The sequence below is a fragment of the Schistocerca nitens genome, chromosome 2 (assembly GCF_023898315.1).
Source record: "Schistocerca nitens isolate TAMUIC-IGC-003100 chromosome 2, iqSchNite1.1, whole genome shotgun sequence".
Classification (NCBI taxonomy): Eukaryota; Metazoa; Arthropoda; class Insecta; order Orthoptera; family Acrididae; genus Schistocerca; species Schistocerca nitens.
Window position 1 is genome coordinate 192,909,182 of NC_064615.1, and position 21,980 is coordinate 192,931,161.

The 21,980-nt window shown below is 40.8% G+C and overlaps 1 protein-coding gene across 4 annotated transcripts in view; it reads left to right on the forward strand.

Annotated features, from left to right (window-relative positions):
* Positions 1–21,980, forward strand: part of LOC126235881 (CD109 antigen-like) — a 565,987-nt gene that overhangs the window by 424,134 nt on the left and 119,873 nt on the right. For all 4 annotated transcript variants that reach the window (XM_049944806.1, XM_049944808.1, XM_049944805.1 and 1 more), the window contains exon 3: positions 14,850–14,934. In XM_049944806.1, coding sequence (XP_049800763.1) covers positions 14,864–14,934 — 71 coding nt within the window. In that variant the 5' untranslated portion in view covers positions 14,850–14,863. The remainder of the gene's footprint in view (positions 1–14,849; positions 14,935–21,980) is intronic.

Below are 21,980 nucleotides of genomic sequence, written 5' to 3' on the forward strand. Positions count from 1 at the left end.
AGGTTAGTTAGGTTTAAGTAGTTCTAAGTTCTAGGGGACTGATGACCATAGATGTCAAGTCCCATAGTGCTCAGAGCCATTTGAACCATATTTTTTTAAAGAAATACTTGATCCGTCAGCATTTCAGTGAATTTCACGTTTTAACATTAATCTCCATGGCCACAATACAGAACTATCAAAGTATTTTTTTTTCCTCTTTCATTTTGACTAACCATATTTTGCTGCCATTCAACTCTATACTTCGGATATAACTTTTGGGGAATCTCTCTCTTAATTCTGTCGGAATTTGTTTCGGTGTTAACGAAACTTTTCGTCTTTTCAAAACCTCCGTAACCCATAGATATTCTACTGATTATTCCGTCAACCGCATCCATTTTCTGCCACCGTGCGTCTACCCCTCTACAATTTTATCTCGTTTTGATGTACTCTGTACTGGACAGTGAAAATTTGTCTGCGCGATAAAGTTTGCAGAAATGTAATGTGAATACTAACTGTAGATTTCGTAAAAGTCTGTACTTCGTGTTTCGGTGGATGGCTGCTTGTCTTCCTTCACTACTGCAGCCGCAGGCTGAACGAACAGAGCAGCTAACAGCAGTGGGAGTCTGGGAGGCAGACGCCGACGCCGCTACCTGCGTGAGCGTAATACTGCGCAGTGCAGGTTGCGTGGGGATGCTAGGCGGCGTTGCCAGTGCACTTCCCTGCTGCGGCTCAGCTTTCGACTGAATATCCTTCACCCCTTCATTTACACTGAGGTGACAAAAGTCATGGGAGTACATCCTAACATCGTGTGCGACCTCCATTTGCCCAGAGTAGTGCAGCAACTGGACGTGGCATGGACTCGACAAGTCGTTAGAAGTCCCCTACTGAAACATTGAGCCATGCAGCCGCTACAGATGTCTGTAATTGCGAAAGTGTTGCCGGTGCAGGATGTTGTGCACGAACTGACCTCTCGATTATGTCCCGTAAATGTACGACGGGATTCTTGTCGGGCGATCTGGGTGGCCAAATCATTCACTGGAACTGGCCAGAATGGTCTTCAAAACAGTCACGAACAATTGTGACCTGGTGACATTGCACACTGTCATCCATAAAAATGAAATCCATGAAAGGCTGCAAATGATGGGTTCGAAACTTCCTGGCAGATTAGATTCATTCTAATGATGGGTTCATTTGGACCGGAGGACACAGGTCCATTCCACATAAGCACAGCCCACACCATTATGGAGTCACTGCCAGCTTGTACACAGTGCCTTCTGGATAGCCTGAGTCCGTGACTTCACACTCGAACCCTACCATCAGCTCTTACCAACTAAAATTGTGACTCGTCTGACCGGGCCACCATTTACCAATCGTCTAGAGTCCAACCGATATGGTCGCGAGCCCGGGAGAGGCGCTGTCGTGATATTAGCAAAGGCACTCCTTCAGTCGTATGCTGCCATAGCACATTAACGTCAAAATTCGCTGCACTGTCCTAACGGATACATTCGTCGTACGTCCCGCATTGATTTACGCGGATATTTGAAGTACTGTCGTTTGTCCAATGAGAGGTAATGCCTGAAATTTGGTATTTTAGGCACACTCTTGCTACTGTGGATTTCGAAATACTAAATTCAGTATTTTAGGCACGCTCTTGACACTGTGGATTTCGAAATATTAAATTCAGTTTTTTAGGCAAACTCTTGGCACTGTGGATTTCGAAGTACGGAATTTAGGCACACTCTTCACACTGTGGATTTCAAAATACTGAATTCAGTATTTCGAAATCCATAGTGGCAAGAGCGTGCCTAAAATACTGAATTCAGTATTTCGAAATCCACAGTGGCAAGAGTGTGCCTGAAATACCAGATTTCAGGCATTACCTCTCACTGGACAAACGACACTACTTGAAATAACCGCGTAAATCAATGCGGGACGTACGACGAATGTATCCGTTAGGACAGTGCGGCGAATTCTGACGTTAATGTGCTATGGCAATAGACGACTGAAGCGAGTGCCTTTGCTAATATCACGACAGCGCCTCTCCCGGGCTCGCGACCATATCGGCTGGACCCTAGGCGATGGAAAATGGTGGCCTGCTCAGACGAGTCACAACTTCAGTTGGTAAGAGCTGATGGTAGGGTTCGAGTGTGAAGTCACGGACTCAGGTTGTTCAGAAAGCACTGTGCCAGCTGGCAGTGGCTCCATAAAGGTGTGGGCTGTGCTTGCATGGAATGGACTGGGTCCTCCGGTTCAAATGAACCCGTGATTGATTGGAAATGCTCATTTGCAGCCTTTCACGGATTTCATTTTTGCGGATGACAGTGTGCAATGTCACCAGGTCACTACTGTTCGCGACTGTTTTGAAGACCATTCTGGCCAGTTCCAGTGAATGATTTGGCCACCCAGATCGCACGACAAGAACCCCTAACGCTTTTCGAAATTGAATGTCCTGTGCGTCTAGCTCCAACAACTATTCTGCTTTCAAAGTGTGTTAATTCCCGTTGTGCGGCCATAATCACGTCGGAAACTTTTTCACATGAATCACCTCAGCACAAATGGCAGCTCCGCCAATGCCCTCTTATTCCCTATATACCCAATACCACCGCCATCTGTGTATGTGCATATCGCTGTTCCTTGACTTTTATCACGTCAGTGTAAGTTACCAATAATTACTCTTTTTTTTTTTTAACACTGCCGTTAACGCACGGACACAATGTTGTGGATGTTACAGCGTGTGAAACGAATGTATGGGCATGTTTCTTACATAGTCCACCTACACATGCATCTATGACAGAAAAATTGCTAAATATACATCAAATGTACTTAAATATCTCATGAAAGTGTCATCTCAGAGTTGTAGGTAGTTCCTGCAATGGACCAGAAATGAAATGAAATGTCGTATGGCTAGGGCCTCCCGTCGGGTAGACCGTTCGCCTGGTGCAGGTCTTTCGATTTGACGCCACTTCGGCGACCTGCGCGTCGATGGGGATGAAATGATGATAATTAGGACAACACAACACCCAGTCCTTGAGCGGAGAAAATCTCCGACCCAGCCGGGAATCGAACCCGAGACCTTAGGATAGACAATCCGTCACGCTGACCACTCAGCTACCGGGGCCGGACGCAATGGACCAGAAATAGTTTAGTTGTTCACCTCGCAACAGTAGATGAATTGACTGCACAACAATATCCATGTAATTGCTGCTTCACTGCTCTGGGGGACTACACTGTTTATTATTATTATTATTATTGGCAGTAGTCAGACACACTGCATCGGCGGTCTGAAATCCATATTTTCCAGTCCAAAAGTAAGGAGTCCAGCAGTCAAGAGATACGCAAACAGTAAGACTACGTATGGTGCACACATTTATAGTGATTTTAAATGTGGGTGCAGGATGTGGGTGAAGCAAGTGGCCAGGAAGAGGAGTGATCAAGAGAAACCATGTTTTGTAACAAGTGTCTATCCTCAATGTGGAGAGTTAGCTTTCTTTTCTGAGAACTAGTTGTAGATAGCACTCGCAATGCACGTAGACAGACTTGTTTCATCATTGTATAGGTTGTTCGGAATAAGCAGTTAAAAGTGTCAGATTGACTCGTACGTTCGCGGTTTAGCAAAACACCCACAGAACACAAATATCATTTATCGTTCGCCATTGATGATATAAAAAATGGAAGTTTTAAAAGAAAATTCTTTTTCATTCTCCAGTGCAGTTAGTTGCTAATGTTGTTTATTATGGGGCAGGGGAGTGAGTACTAGCTAACATCTGATTGAGTAGTGGTCTCAGAAAAGTTGGGGACCACCGGTCTAGATCATTCGGACGACAGATAACTGAATAATGGTTTTAAAACAAGCGCCGGGGCTTGGATCGGCACCAGCGATATAAAATGTTTGTCGTCACGGCTCGCGGCGTGTATTACAGAAGTATAATTTCGTAATTAAATTTCGATAAATTGAATGAAGCGCATCGGAAGGGATACTAATAGCTGACTTGGCTTGCAAGGGATCCTGCGGTTTAAAATGGGCTGCGAACCACGTGGTACTTCTCACATTAAGAATTCATTGACAGAGGTGAAAGAAGTACAAGTGTGGGGGAAAAAAGTCGTGGCTGGTCTGGTTACATAACATCTACACAGTCTCATGGAAAGAATGCATATAATGCTACAACCAACCTACGCGGCTTCGGTCGCGCGCGCATATGACGCGTATCTTGCTCACATCTGCTACTCTCCCCTTTCTCTGTCCTCCTTTTCTCCCCTATCTCTGTGCATTCCACCTCCCCATACTCTTTCCATCTCCTCCTGCCGTTATCTCCGTCTTTCTCCTCTACTCTCTCCCTAACTCCATCTCCCCCTCCCCCTGTCATTGTTTCTCTTTTCCACTCCCCTCTCTGTCTGTTTACCTCATCCTCCCCCTCACACTATCCATCTCCGCCTCCCCCCCCCCTTTCACTCCTCAGCCGTAAATGCTGTGATCGAAGAAGCTGTAAGTCGTGAGTAGAGGCTCTTAGCTGTGTCAAAGTTTCTAGATACTGGTAGAACACCTCTAATCAGTGCAGCAGTATCTCCACAGTTACTATGTGAAAATATTCTCGGAATATGCAGCGTCATTTACAGGACCTTGAGGAAAGACATAATGGTAAATCAAAACGGATGCAAAAATGATATTCATGTGAATTCTATGTATTTATGTATGTCCCCTACAAGTTTAAGAAACTTATTTCAAATTAAAAGTGAAAGGATTGTAAATGTCTGTGGCACACATCATATAATAATAAATACACCAAACATACAAGAAATGAATAATTTATGAACTGCTGGAACTCTAAAAATGTCAATTCCTTCCCTTTGCGCCTCATAGCTGACAGCTGACAGCTTGGTGTTCGGCTGCTCTTCTCTCTCTCTCTCTCTCTCTCTCTCTCTCTCTCTCTCTGTGTGTGTGTGTGTGTGTGTGTGTGTGTGTGTGTGTGTGTGTGTGTGTGTGTGTGGTGGGGGGGGGGTTAATCTTTAAACTTATACGTTACCTATGTCATCGAAGTTCCGGCTGCCTCGTAGTATGTTGCAGCGCTAGAAAATAGTAGCGAAATGCAGGAAGATCTGCAGAGGATTGACGCTTGGTTCAGAGATTGGCAGTTGACTCTGAACACAAACAAATGTAACGCATTGCGCATGGATAGGCCGAGAGACCCATTTCTGAATGATTAAAATCCTTGGGATGGCCAGTCGTCAGAAAAGCTATTCCCCCTGGTGTGCAAGATACGTGACAAGCGAAATATCCTCAGACTTCAGGAAGCGTGTAATAATTACTTCCAAAACTGACTGATAACTGTGAAAGCTACCGAGATGTTACACTGAGGTTACAAAAGTCATGGGAGTGATCCGCACACGTACAGCTGGGGGTAGTGTCACGTGTATTGGCGAAGCTGTCATTTGTACTCATTTGTGTGAAAAGGTTTCCGACGTGGTTGTGGCCACACGACGGGAACTAACAGACTTCGAACGCGTAATGCTAATTGGAGCAAGACACAGGGAACATTCCATTTCAGGGATAGTTAGGAATTCAGTATTCCAAGATCCATAGTGTGCCGAAAATACCAAATTTCAGGCATTACGTCACCCACGGATAACATAGTGAACGACAGTCTCCACCGAACGACCTAGAACAGCGGCGTTTGCCTAGAGTTGTCAGTGCTAAAAGACAAGTAACACTGCTTGAAATAAGCGCAGAAATCAATGTGGGACGTACGACGAACGTATCCGTTACGACAGTGCGGTGAAATTTGGCGTTAATGGGATATGGCAGCAGGCGACCGACGCGAGTGCCTTTGCTAACAGCACGACATCGCCTGCAGCACCTCTCCTGGGCTCGTGGCTATATCAGCTGGGCCATAGACGAGTGGAAAACCGTGGTCTGGTTAGATGAGTTCCGATTTCAGTTGGTAAGAGCTGACGGTAGTGTTAGAGTGTGGCGCAGATCCCACGAACTCATGGACGCAGTTTGTCAAGAAGACACTGTGGAAGCTAGTGGTGGCTCCATAATGGCGTGAGCTGTGTTTACATGGAATGGATTGGGTTCTCTGGTCCGACTGAATCGATCACTGAGTAGAAATGCTTTCGCTGAGACATTCGATCCTGTTCCAAGCAGCCTTTCTATTTCTCTGACATGTGTGCTTAATGTTTTTCGATGTGTTCTTGAAAATATCGCTTAAAATGCCATGAAATACAGGTTTGTTAAAAGAAGCACAGTAGTTTAATTACCTATTTTCAGTTTTTTTTTTTACCAACCGGAGAATCTTCCTCGTCTTTAGTATTTTCCCAATGACTCTCCACTCAGTACGTCACCAGAATTGTGGAAGTAGTACTGACAGCATTGCGTACAGACTGTGTTCTATTTATTTCCCTGTTCCTTGAACAGAAACACTTTTGAAACAAGCAATGGAATTTTCGACCAAATGGCAGGCAGTTTTCCAGCTGGCGGTTCTGGAGAAAAGCACCCTTGTGCTTATGATGCTTTAAATTCAAAGAACTGATGTTGAGAGGCTAACACACTTCTTTGGGTAGACGTCACGCGACGACAGCAGGCCTGGTCACTGACGCAATGCTGCTTCGTTATCGCACTTTGCACAACGCACATTTACTGGTACACCCGCAAAATGAGTAGGTCGGTCGATCTGCCAATAAATCTGTGCATGTAAGTGGCTCTTTACTGTTGGGAAGATTAACTGTTGACAAGTCTCCACTGTTGGGAAGAGTTTGTTGATACAAAGTAGTGATTTCGCGTTCTCCTATTTCTGTGAACACAAATTTTAAAAAGACCAGTTATGACAGTGGTGTGTCATATAATACGTCGTTAGATAATGAGCAAGCGAGCAATCACTCCATTAAAAAAAATCGGCTCGTGTACAGGTATTGTATCTGAATTGAAATACAAACTGTCTAATTGTTTATATCCAGATACCGACGATCTCTCGCAACAGTGTGATATGTAACAAGTACATATTGTAGAGCAAGCCTCTGTTGTAACAGTATGAAGACAGCAGTCATCACCGTGAATGTTGGTGTGAAGACCACTGTGCTTTAACGAGGCATGGTCGTACTGGAGATAGTGTGCTCTTGCGTTCTTTCCAACTCTGGACTGATTTAACTGAATAAATATATATGACTTAGGCCTGCTGATAGTATTCATTGCACTGTATTGACTTACTTCAAACTTATTCTGAATTGATACATCGAAGATTATTTTTTTAAATGCTAATCAGATGTTACTCACCCATTAAAACGTGGACACGCATTACATTACATTATTACTTGTGGCTTAGCTCATGAATACATTTCGTAATGACGTGGAACGTGTCATAACTTAAATTTTCAGTGCACAATATAATTTTTTTTCAGTTACTACTTCATATCAAAAAATTCATGTATTGGGCAGAAGGAATTGTCATTCAGAAAATCTTTTAATTTATTTTTAGATGTTTGTTGGCTGTCAGACTGTTAAAGCTATTTAGCAAATGACCAAAGATTTTTGTGGAAGCATAATTAACCCCTTTCTGTGCCCAAGTGAGATTTAACCCAGAATACTGATGATCATCCTTTCGTGTACTGTTGTAGCCATGCATTTTGCTGTTGTTTTTGAGTTGGGATGGGTTATTAATTACAAATTTCGTAAGTATTGCGAAGGTACTGTGAATATCCCAAGTCCTTAAATAAATGACTGCAAGGTGATCTTGGGTGGGCTCCAGTTATTACTCTGATTACACGGTTTTGTGCAATGAATACTTTTTCTCTTGATGAGTTACCCCAACATATGATGCCATATGAAAGCAGTGAATGAAAATAGCCATAGTAGGCTAATTTACTGATATGTTTATCACCAAAATTCGCAATAACCCTAAAAGCATAACTAGCTGAGTCTAAATGTTTCAGCAGATTATCAATGTGTTTCTTCAAATTCAATTTCTCATCAATGTGCACACCCATAAATTTTGAATGCTCTGCTTTAGTATCAGACTTCTGTTCAAAGGCTGTATTTTATGCCATTTACTGTACAGAATTGTATATAGGCTACTGTGTTTTCTTAAAATTTAGTGAGAGTCCATGTGCAGAGAACCACTTAACAATTTTCTGAAAGACATTAAAAATAATTTCCCCAGCTAATTCTTGCTTGCTGGGTGTGATTACTATATACTTGTATCATCAGCAAAAAGAAATATCTTTAACTAGCTGCACATCTTGATGAATATAGAATGGCAAGCCATTAACATACATTAAGAACAATAAGGGACCCAAGACTGAACACCATTCTTGATACCTTCCCAAGTATTTGATTTTTGCAGACTGTCTGTACTGTTTATTTCAGCTTTCTACATTCTTCAATTTAAATATGAATTAAGCCATTCATGCACTGTCCCACTCATACCATAATACTTAAGCTTATCTAGAAGAATTTCATAACACACACAGTCAAAAGTTAACAAGGAATGTATTTCTGTTGGTTTAGAAGTTTTTGGGTTTCTTGTGGTTTATAGTGAGGTCATATACATACATTACTTTCATTTCCTATTGACTTTAATGTGTCTCATGAATAACATTAAACAATGAGGGTACTAATATTAGTGTGAAAGATGCTGTTGGAAAAGGATGAGCTACTGACTCAACATTTTTTATTTGGACGCCTTATCTGAATTTCCCCAAAAGTTAACGCCCCTAGTATAGCAAGGATTTAAACTGCACAAAACATGCCCGCATTTGTTGACTTTTCACGGCACTGTGACCATCTTACCAGTGCATTACTTTCAGTTTGATTTGTTGTTCTATCAGGTAATGGAGGAATTTTATACATGTAGCTTCACTAGTGTCATTTTATAGTACCTGTAAGTTATTGTCATTAGTACCAATTAAATAAAATGGATTTTTGAATAGTGGAATTTAATGTTATTAATAAACTGTCTTTTGTGAATGAGATATTATTTTGTTCATAAAATGTTGATCAGTGTAGATGGTTAGCAGTTCATAACATATAATTTTTGAGGAGACTTTTACTGAAAGTACAGACAATCTTAAACTCTTGAGAGCAAAATAACTTCTGAACCTTGTGTGTTTAGTCACAACTATATGATGGAATATGCTAACATTTATTTCTGTTTGCTGCTATGGGACTGAAATTGTAGTCATTTAACCCGGATACGTCTGTTTACCTTCGGGGAAGATTTGTACAGGGTAGCTTAAAACTTTTTATGCTGCTCCTTTATTCTACCTTCGAACAGATGACATTAGCGTACACTTCATCCAAAGGACTCATACCACTGTTGAAAACAGCATGTAGCTTTCATTGTTGAGTTAGTATTATTCAGTGTTCATGAGAAAACTTGGTTTTCAGAAAATGGATTATCTACCTGATCTTCTAGTTGATATGAGTATAACATCTCAATGCACATTTGTACTAGAGAAATAACTGTTTGTGTATTCTCTCAGAATGTCTTATAGGTATCAGTATAGTAAGGGATAATATGGGTATTTGAATGGCTGATATGTTACAGCAAAAGGCAAGAGGCAGAAGACATTGTATCTGATTTTTGTATGCATAAAGCTAACATCCTCCTGGAAGTACGTGCTTAAATGACCAGTCACTGAAATTATGCTTTCACTATATTTTGGGCAGCATGGGGCAAAGACCTTTAAATGAGGCAAAACTATAAGATGTGGGTTTAAGTTCTGGTGTGGAGGGCCAAATAATGGATGTCTGACATGGTTTGTGCCATACTAGGATGCTAGTATGTTGCCAGAGAAATATGTTGACAATGCCCTTGGTTACAGAGTAGTTACAATGTATGTCAACTAGCTGGAAGAGCTGCCATATAGATTGTATTGATTTACTTCATTTCATCATCTGTGATACTTGCATCTAAGAAATATTCAGGCCACAGGTACAATAAGAGCTAACAGAATTGGTAAGAGTTGCATGCTACCAAATGGAAATTAACTGGAAAAGAAACATAGAGGGACATTAAACTTCAGATATGGCAGTGGATTTACTGAATGACAGCAATGTGGTGACAGTGCCATAGCTTTGATATTATAAATCCAACTCGTACAGCAATACGATATTCACATCAGTATAAAAGATGGATAACAGTTCAGTACCCTAGAGTCATTTACCATTACAACAAGTTTATGAATGGAATTGAAAGAGCTCACCAAAATATTTCACTCTGTCACTCTCTCTATTAGGGGTTCTTCCCCATCACTGTATATTTTGTCAGTACAGCCAAGGACAATGAATGGCAGCTCTGCACGGAAGATAATGGTAAAATCGACCGTGTGGCATTTCGTTGAAGAATTGTCACTATGATTCTAGAATCAAACTGCCATGCAAAGAGAAAGCCCATACTAAATTTCAAAAATTGATTCTAGTTATTGCAGTTGGAACATTATGCCATAGATTTTCTGCTAGCTTCTGTTTCGAGAAAGACGAAACAATTTCAGTGTTGCCAATGTCAGGAAAAGTTCACAACACCGTGTATTAAATGTACAGTACCACTTCATGTTTCTGCTGCGTTGATTCTTAAATAGTCACATTCCATTAAATGCATGTGAAGAAAGCAGAAGTCCTTCCAGAGGATGAGGCATTATTCAGAATCTATGCACATAAAAGGTGTAAACTATTATATACATATGATTTCTATCATAATTAACTGATTAATTAAAGATTTCAGTAAAATTCAAATAACAAATAATTCAGGTGTATCTGGGTTAAGTTGTTTGCCATTGATATCTAGATTCCTAAGTAAGACATATCTACAATCTATAAGAGATGTTTAAAAAAAAAAAAAGGGTAGGTAGCACATGACTTGCACTTCTCAACTCCCTGTGGCAGTCTGATCTCGTGCATGTGTACTGGTATTGCTCTCTGTTCCTCACTCCTCTCTGCAACAGTCGTGGGTGGAATGGAGCTAACACTAAGGGCTGTTTGAAAACATTTTTCCTCCCAAGTGACTTATCATTCCTCTGCCCCCTTCTACCCCCTTTCCCCTATACATTTAATCTGTGTCAGTTTTCGCTACTAATTGTGATACACATTGTACATCTTGCAATTGGACACCCCTGGTGCCCCTCTCAGTGTGGCATCCGAACCAGCCACTACTAATTGTGATACATCTTGTATAGAAATCTTACTGTTCTGGCACCTCTGGCTCCCCTCTCAACTTGCCATCCTGAATAGAGGCCTGTGTCGCCTGAGTCTTAAACTGGCCATGCTGATACCCTCCTCTGACAGGGCTAAAGAAAATGTGAACAATTTCTGCATTAGTAGCCACACCATTGCATTTTTGTAGTTTATGAATGCTATATGTACATAATATGCGTAGAATATTCATCAAAGATCTGTCCATTGTGTAATATATGTTTTCTGAATTTGTTATAAAGGCTGTAACAAGAGTCATACTAAGAAGAATTGAAAAGAAAATTAAGGAATGTATTGGAATATATTGGGGAAGACCAGTTCATGTTCAGATAGGATACAGGAACAAGGAATACTGTAGGTGGTTTGAGGATGATTGGAAAAGTAATGATTGAAATGAACAAGGTGGTGTACATTTGTTTTATCAACTGGGATAAGGTATTCAGTAGTCAACAGGAATATACTGCTGGGAGTCTTAAAATATGTTGATATAGCATAGAAAAATACGTAAATAAAGGAGATGTCCACAAGCAGAAAGTGACAGAACAGGGAATGAAGAGCTGAAAGAGATGAATAGGCATTGGAAGGAGTGGAAAGCAAGGATGCTCAACATATATGGAGAAGAACATACAGGTGATGCTATAGAGGACCCAAGGGGCATTATAATTGTAGGAGTAAGGGTAAACACTGTAAAACATGTGTATGATCAAGTAGAGCTGCAGAATATGTTAAAGAGTACAGCAAGCAGAGCTGAGAAGTATGAAATGAAGATAATTATGGGAAGGACAAAAGTGATGAAAATATGAAAGAAGGAACTACCAGTTAATATATTCTTAGATGGAAAGAAGGTAGAACAAGTAAAATTCTTTCTGTACCTAGGAAGTTTAATGATGTGGAATGGAAACTGTATAGAAGAAATGAGGAGGAGGATATCTGAGGGAAAGAGAATATTTGAAAAGGCGAAGCAGACATTTTGAATATGACTGTGGAGAAGAATGCATATGGTGAAGTGCATCGACAGACTTCAGAATGAAGCAATGAAGAAAGAAAACTATAAGAAATGATTAGAAAGGGGATAAAATTTTGACTGGGCCTTGTTCTGGGTAGGAATTGTTTACAGCAAAGAATTCAGAGGAAAATGTGGAATGAATGAGAGGAAGTGGTAGGAAGAGATGTGGAGTGATGGATGACATTAGAAGTGGATGGACATACAAACAGATGAGGGAAGATGCTCTGAACAGTAAACAGTGGGAAGCCTCAAGGTGAAGCCTGTCATAAGACAGATAAATTAAAGAAGAATCATTAACTTTGTAGTTTTAGCTTTTATGACGAAAAGTGCATTAAATATGGTGAAGTATGCTTAAGGAGTATGATAAGTACATAAACATTAGGCTACATTACAGGCCAATCTCTTACACAACCTTTACTTGACATTCACATTTGTTGGCTTCAGCAGCTCACAAACTATCTTCCGACCTAAACTAGACCTCGCACTATACTGCAAATCAATCTGCTACCACAACCAAGATTTCTGGGGAGAGGGGGGGGGGGGGCAATATCATACCGTGGCTCCTGTAGGAATGTTTTTATATTTGACCAATTGCAGAATGGTAAGACCACTTTCTTATGTATTACTTATTGCTGTATAAAGAACAATTCCAAAACTATAAAGTTTGCTGGTAACACCAACATTCTGATCAAAGATAAAAAATTAGCTGTATTAGATATAGCTCAGATAATAGTTGAATAGCCCTACAGAATATTTTGCAAGTGAAGTATCTCTTATTGTGGTAACCTATCATTAGCTTATTCTGCAAATTTTTACCCCCTGTAGTGTTAAGAAATTATCTGCTGGGGTTAATGCAGATGAAGCAAAGAAAATATTTATTCAGCAGGGAAGCAGTAAAAATATTGTGACAGGTAGATAACCACACATCCTGCAGAGGTCTCTCTAAATATCTTGGAACTCACACTCACATACACAGTAATAAATAAAGTGGGAAGTTGAGAATCTCTACCAGTTCAAAAGAAGGTTGAAATGTAGCTTATTAGCCACTGTATAAAGTAACTGATTGTCTAGTTTCAAGGATAGGACATTCCTTTTAATTGCATAACAAACACCAATGTTCATTGTGGAGCTGCATGGAAAGTAGTAGTGTTTTCTAAACAACCCTCTGTTCAAGCAGATGTAAAACTGTTTCCTTTTAAAAATACCAATGTAATGAAGTGAAGATTAAGCTACAGGTGGAAGATAAACAACACCTATGTATTAAACTGCAGATGGAAAACATACGGAATCTATTTAAGGTAACTGAGAAAGCAGTTGCTTTTTTTTCAAAGTGGTGCTTTTCCTAGTAGTCTGCTAGCTTACATTGAGCTGGGCTATGCACAAATAGTATTAAGCAGTATATAAGGAGTAGGCAAATAAAAACTGAACACCCACCACAATGGGACAATGGAATGATTCCATTCAAAGCTAATCACCACATTTATCCCACTGGGAGACGATATGATCAATTCCTGTTTCTTAGACAGGTTGGCTGCTGACAGATCCACACCTGCACACACCCACTCTTGCATTTCCCCATCCAACTAAAACCAATATCCATGCATGTCTTTCTTCAGGTTGCCAAAGGTTCGAAAATCACACTGTGAATAATCCGGGCTGTACGGGGGATGTTGCAGTGTTTCCCAAACGAATTTCTGAAGCATAGCCTTCATCTGTTAGGCAGTGTGGGGGCAGGCATTGTTATGCACCAGAATGACCTTACCATAACTTGTGTGAAAGCTTTGGATTTCTTTGGTGGGGAAGATAAGGGATGTTTCTACTGCTGGCTTTGCCGTTTTCCCTCGGGGTCGAAATGGTGGCACCATGTAAGGTCATCATGACCTCCTCCTTTGGTTGCAGGAGCCCTCTGCTCCTCAAGTTCTTTGAGAATAGAACAACATTCAATGCACAGCGCTATGAAGACATTTTGTAGAAATAGTGGTGCACCATTAAGTCAAAATGCCCAGGATTGCTGTCAGACGGTATCATTCTATTGCGTGATGATGCCTGCCCTGACACTATCAATTGGACAAAGGCTATGCTTCAGTGATTTGCTTGGAAAATACTGCAGCATTCCCCATACAGCCTGGATCTTTCACAGTGTGAGTTTCACATCTTTGCCAATCTGAAGGAAGACGTGTCAGATGTCAGTTTCAGTCGGACAAGGATGTGCAAGAGGGTGTGTGGCTGTGGATCTGTCAGCAGCTGACCACATCCTGTGAAACAGGAACTGATTGCCTCGTCTCTCAATGGAAAAAATATTGTAACACATGTGGTGGTTACTTTTGAATGGAATTATTCCATGGTCCCATTGTAATGGGTTTTTAGTATTCATTTGACTGCCCCTCATAGTTCTATTTTATTGCAAATATGGCGTTCAGATTAAGTTTCTAAGAGTTACTTCTCTTTTGTTAAAGTCTGTGTTGACCCATTCCATAACTCTTAAAGGTTGCCTTCTTGATGGGACCCACAGATCTTGATGAATGAATGAGTCAAAGACAATGGAAGCCATATCTCTCTTTTGCTGTCGAGGTCTGAGCTGTAACCTTAGATGTTATAATATGACCTAATTGACATCAGCACTATAAGACTTCTTGGTGTAATTGTAGTAGCGGGGAACATAATAAATATTTGATTTGTTTTCAGGCTGGACGATCATCATGTTGCGGGCCTTGTTTTTGGTGTCGCTGCTCGCACTTCTCAGGGTGTGGATGGTGCGTGGGCAGCAAGGGTGAGTACTGCCTCTCTGTGGAAGTAATGAGTCTACAGTTTTCTTCCTCAAACGCTTGTTTTAATCATAATGAAAGGGTATGAAAGAAAAATTTGCTAATGTTTTTCCAAGAGGAGCATATGGCTTTCTCAGATGAATTGACATTGCTAACAGAGTGTATAAAATTGCTTCTAAAGCACTTGGAAAAATGCAGAACTTAAGATCTCTTTCCCAAATAAAAAATCTCTATATGTTCAATTTCTCACAAATGTTTCTGTGGATGGCACCATTCTGGTGTGTTACTATGATGGTTACTAAAGTGAAAGAAGACCAATTTCTGTGACTAAGTGTAGCTGGAAGGCTCTTGTGAATGGGTTCTGTTCACAGCCTCCTGCTGAAATGTACAAGTGTTGAATTACGAGTAATATTTTCATGAACTGTATGAGTGAGTGTATGTTAATAGTTTAGTAAAGACGCCACAGATCGTTTCCAGAGAATTAATTCTTCAATGATATGCCACCATTTTTTTGATGTAAGCACTGGTAACTGGATACGCTTTTGTCATCAATAACAAAAGTGTCATGAAGCTACCAGGGATATTAGCCATCTTCTGCTCCCATAGTCAGGTCCTCACCGCCAGTTATATTTCGTCATTGGGATTTCTCCAAGAAGTTCTTCATTAAATGTAGGGAATAGACAAAAATTACGGGGTACCAGATCTGGTCTGTATAGCAAACAAGGTATGGTCTCGAGTTCCTTAGTGTCAAGTGAAGTGGGTAACTGCATATTGTCATCTTACAACCAAAACGTTATTATTATTATTATTATTATTGTTATTATTATTATTTCCTTGTTTAGTTCCAGGCCACCAATATGGATACCTTAACTGGCACTTCAAAGCAGAGCTGGTGTCACATTTCCAAGAATTACGTTGTGATAGGACCTCTCACTTAACTTCTATTTATCCAGTGCTTTTGTTTATCCATTCTTCGATAAATTTCAATTGGAGGAATGACTTCTGTTGTTAGGAACTTAATGACAGCCATTGCTTCTGTTGCAATGATAGCTCCCTTCAAGTTTTCCATTATGACCACAATAACTACGTAACTAATCACAGCAAAAGCTCACTGCTAAACAAAGTTGTTGCAAAGGATTCATGCAACATGTTGAAACCCATTTACTTGCAAATGCTGACACCTATTGAGGAGTACAGCACATTGTGGCACTACTCATTATAACCGCATTTGTGGTTAAGATAAGGTCCACTGTCTGCCACCCTCATGCACACACAGACACAGGTTTACTTTGCATACTTCACTTTTTGTTGGAACAAGGGCTTATATTTTAGGGCATCAGTAAAGGCACAAGATGTGGTTTTGGAATACAAATATCTTATCTCAGCTGTATGTGGTGCTAAGTGGGCCACTATTAAACAAGCTGGGCATTCTTGTACTCTTTATGTGAGTCAAAATTGAAGACCTTTTTCTCTTGGGAAACTTAGAACCTCTGCGTGAGTACTTAATGTCCATTGGACCATAATTGTCTTGTACAGACATCAAAACAAGCTAAACTTTGAAGTATTATGACATAGCTCTTTATCTTCATGACATATCTCTTTATCTGCAGGAGCGTCTATAGAAAGGTCCCAGAACTGCTCTCATTAATAAAAGGTCACAATGCCCACATAGTATTAGGGACAGAAAATTGGCTGAAACCAGATGTAAACAGTAATGAAATTCTAAACTCAGATTGGAATGTATACTGCAGAGACAGGCTGGACAATGAAGTGGGAGGCGTGTTTATAGCGATAAGAAGTGCAATAGTATCGAAGGAAAATGACGGAGATCCGAAATGTGTAATAATTTGGGTGAAGGTCACGGTTAAAGCAGGCTTAGACATGGTAATTGGATGTCTCTGTAGGCCCCCTGGCTCAGCAGCTGTTGTGGCTGAGCACCTGAAGTATAATTTGGAAAATATTTCGAGTAGATTTCCCCACCATGTTATAGTTCTGGGTGGGGATTTTAATTTGCCGCATATAGACTGGGAGACTCAAACGTTCATAATGGGTGGTAGGGACAAAGAATCCAGTGAAATTTTTTTAAGTGCTTTATCTGAAAACTACCTTGCGCAGTTAAACAGAGAACCGACTTGTGGCGATAACCTATTAGACCTTCTGATGACAAACAGACCCAAACTATTTGAAACAGTTAATGCAGAACAGGGAATCAGCTATCATAAAGCAGTCATTGCATCGATGGTTTCAGCCGTAAATAGAAATATTAAGAAAGGTAGGAAGATTTTTCTGTTTAGCAAAAGTGACAAAAAGCAGATTTCAGAATACCTGATAGCTCAACACTCATAAAGCAGTCATTGCATCGATGGTTTCAGCCGTAAATAGAAATATTAAGAAAGGTAGGAAGATTTTTCTGTTTAGCAAAAGTGACAAAAAGCAGATTTCAGAATACCTGATAGCTCAACACAAAAGTTTTGTCTTAAGTACAGATAGTGTTGAGGATCAGTGGACAAAGTTCAAAACCATCGTACAATATGCATTAGATGAGTATGTGCCAAGCAAGATCGTAAGAGATGGAAAAGAGCCACCGTGGTACAACAACCGAGTTAGAAAACTGCTGCGGTAGCAAAGGGTACTTCACAGCAAACATAAACATAGCCAAAGCCTTGCAGACAAACAAAAATTATGCGAAGCAAAATGCAGTGTGAGGAGGGCTATGCGAGAGGCGTTCAATGAATTCGAAAGTAAAGTTTTGTGTACTGACTTGGCAGAAAATCCTAAGAAATTTTGGTCTTATGTCAAAGTGGTAGGTGGATCAAAAGAAAATGTCCAGACACACTGTGACCAAAATGGTACTGAAACAGAGGATGACAGACTAAAGGCCGAAATACTAAATGTCTTTTTCCAAAGCTGTTTCACAGAGGAAGACTGCACTGTAGTTCCTTCTCTAGATTGTCGCACAGATGACAAAATGGTAGATATCGAAATAGACGACAGAGGGATAGAGAAACAGTTAAAATCGCTCAAAAGAGGAAAGGCTCCTGGACCTGATGGGATACCAGTTCGATTTTACACAGAGTACGCGAAGGAACTTGCCCCCCCTTCTTGCAGCGGTGAGCAGTGTACCGTAGGTCTCTAGAAGAGCATAGCATTCCAAAGGATTGGAATAGGGCACAGGTCATCCCCGTTTTCAAGAAGGGACGTCGAACAGATGTGCAGAACTATAGACATATCTCTAACATCTATCAGTTGTAGAATTTTGGAACACACATTATGTTAGAGTATAATGACTTTTCTGGAGACTAGAAATCTACTCTGTAGGAATCGGCATGGGTTTCGAAAAAGACGATCGTGTGAAACCCAGCTCACGCTATTCGTCCACGAGACTCAGAGGGCCATAGACACGGGTTCCCAGGTAGATGCCATGTTTCTTGACTTCCGCAAGGCGTTCGATACAGTTCCCCACAGTCGTTTAATGAACAAAGTAAGAGCATATGGACTATCAGACCAATTGTGTGATTGGATCGAAGAGTTCCTAGACAACAGAACGCAGCATGTCATTCCCAATGGAGAGAAGTCTTCCGAAGTAAGAGTGATTTCAGGTGTGCCCCAGGGGAGTGTCGTAGGACCGTTGCTATTCACAATATACATAAATGACCTCATGGATGACATCGGAAGTTCACTGACGCTTTTTGCGGATGATGCTGTGGTATATCGATAGGTTGTAACAATGGAAAATTGTACTGAAATGCAGGAGGATCTGCAGCGAATTGACGCATGGTGCAGGGAATGGCAATTGAATCTCAATGTAGACAAGTGTAATGTGCTGCAGATACGTAGAAAGAAAGATCCCTTATCATTTAGATACAATATAGCAGGTCAGCAACTGGAAGCAGTTAATTCCACAAATTATCTGGGAGTACGCATTAGGAGTGATTTAAAATGGAATGATCATACAAAGTTGATCGTCAGTAAAACAGATGCCAGACTGAGATTCATTGGAAGAATCCTAAGGAAATGCAATCCGAAAACAAAGGAAGTAGGTTACAGTACACTTGTTCGCCCACTGCTTGAATACTGCTCAGCAGTGTGGGATCCGTACCAGATAGGGTTGATAGAAGAAATAGAGAAGATCCAACGGAGAGCAGCGCGCTTCGTTACGGGTTCATTTAATAATCGCGAAAGTGTTACAGAGAGTACAGATAAACTCCAGTGGAAGACTCTGAAGGAGAGACGCTCAGTAGCACGGTACGGGCTTTTGTTGAAGTTTCGAGAACATACCTTCACTGAGGAGTCAAGCAGTATATTGCTCCCTCCTATGTATATCTCGCAAACAGACCATGAGGATAAAATCAGAGAGATTAGAGCCCACACACAGGCATACCGACAATCCTTCTTTCCACGAACAATACGAGACTGGAATAGAAGGGAGAACCGATAGAGGTACTCAGGGTACCCTCCACCACACACCGTCAGGTGGCTTGCAGAGTATGGATGTAGATGTAGATGTAGATGTAGAAATGCAAACATCTTCACCAGTGGCTGAAAAGTTGCCTGGAGATAAAATTATAGCCAGTCTGGAGCCAGGTGATAGTTAACAATAAGGGTGGAAGAAAATTTGAAAATCTTAGAATCCATACAAATAATCTATGGAACCACAGAACTTCTCAGCAAGAAGGTAGAAGAGAGAAAGACGATGTTGAAACACCTTTTAAAAAAAGTGTAGAGTCAGGTTTCCTAGCCCTCAGGTCGCTGTAGACATGTTTATAAATAAAAAAAAGCTGTTTAGTTTACTCTTTTGGGCAAGTAAAAGTACCACTGATATCATTTACACAGATACTGAACTTCTGACCATTCGTATTTCAGAATACATGGATGTGTGTTTTGACAGTACAGTAATTGTTAAGATATCAGACTAAACTGTGGCAGAGGATATTGAATGTTTCATTTCTATTCTTGAGATTACAATAGAACAACAGGAATATATTTTATTCTTGTGCAGTGTTTTGGTTCCAGTAGGGACTTCTTGCAGTTTGTCACACGCACAAAAACTTGAGCCCAGGTCAACTACCAAGTTTCTCTAACTCTATGTGCATACACATATGATGTTATGATAGTTTAACATTTGTGTGCTTCTCTTTAGTCTGTCTAGAATTGTCATAACTGAACTATAATGGCAAATACTGATTTTAACTCTTTAACGTCTTTCTTTTCCCGTCTGTTAAATACTGTGCTTAGCTTCACCATCTGCAGAAAAATGTTCCAAAATTAAAACTTTGTACTGGATCATTGCCTTTTACATGCAGTGCTCTACACAACTAACCTATTCAGGCAGTACTGAAAAGTTGCCTTCACAGCTGCAAATCTGCCAAAAAGTTTCTGAATGGTGTATACTTCTGTTCCAGAGCAAAGAAATTCGCTATAAAAGATACAGCAAAATCCTTTTGAAGAAAAACTTGTTTTAGGTCATACACAAATTAAAACTGTCGAGAACTAGGGTCAGTGGGAAGCCAGGTTAACAATGTAATTTTGTATACAGCACTAGTATTGACAGAGTCCAGCTTCAGTATGAGAATCATTAGCAGTGTCGTTAGTTGGCACATGAGACTATAGAATAGTGAAAAATACTTCGATGATAGTGCAACAATTTATCGTTTATTACGTGCGCTATGGATTCTTTTAAAGTGAAATCTATAGTGAAACCAGTTGAAATGTGATCTTGTTGGAGCACAAAAAAGACTGATATGCTCCTCTTGAAAAGACTCTGAAAGAAAATTGGGGGGCCAGCTGCCTCAGTCCTGATTCCTCACCATAAATTTTGGTATGCAGTTATATTCACGCTGAAACTTCCTGGCAGATTAAAACAGTGCACTGGAACGAGACTCGAACTCGGGACCTTTGCCTTTCATGGGCAAGTGCTTTACTGCCTGAGCTACCAAAGCATGACTCAAGACCCACCCTCACAGCTTTAATTCTGCCAGTACCTCATCTCCTACCTTCCAAACTTCACAGAATCTCTCTTGCAAGCTTTGCAGAACTAGCCCTCCTGGAAGAAAGGAAATTGTGGAGACATGGCTTAGCCACAGCCTGGGGGATGTTTCCAGAATGATATTTTCACTCTGTAGCAGAGTATGCACTGGTATGAAACTTCCTGGCAGATTAAAACTGTGTGCTGGACTGAGACTCAAACTCAGGACTTTTGCCTTTCACACACTATGCTGCAAAGCACAAATTTCATTCTGGAATCATCCTCCAGACTGTGGCTAAGCTGTGTCTCCACAGTACCATTTCTTCCAGGAACTCTAGTTCTGCAAGCATCCCAGGAGAACTTCTGTGAAGTTTGGAAGGTAGGAGACTAGGTTCTGGTGGAAGTAAAGCTGTTCATGAGTTATGCTTGGGTAGCTCAGCCAGTAGAGCACTTGCTGGTCAAAGACAAAGGCCCCAAGTTCGAGTCTTGGTTTGGCACACAGTTTTAATCTGCCACCAAGTTTCATTTTGGTGCATACGCTGTTGCTGGGTGAAAATTTCATTGCGGCATATTCATGCTCTTTTAACACAGAACATTCTAAATCCATTTCCCAGTCTCTTTTTGTAGTGAAGCCCTTGTACTCAGCATCTTCTTCTCATTGCCACTGTCTCCTCCCACTGCCCTCTTTTTTATCCCATTGTTACTTTCTCCTTTCTGTCACTTCCAGTGTCCTGTCTGCATTCCATTCTCTCACTCTTCCTTACGATGCCTCCTTCTCTGCCACTGTCACTCTCTATCTGTCCCACTGCCACTGTCTTTGTCCCATTATTTTGCTCTCTGTTTCTTTCTCACTTACAGTCTGCTGTCATTTTCTTCAACCACCATTGTCTCCTCTCCACACATGTTCCTGCGGATGGTTCGCTAGTGGTTTTGACCACTAGACTGGGAAATTTAACATGTGGATGTAGGGGATGGAGGAAAGAGAGCAAATTTTTCATGTTAAAGTTCACCAGTTTGCAGGGGTCTCCAGATCACCCAAGCCTCTGTGTAGTTTCCACTCATTTCCTTTTTCATTTTCAGTGCTTT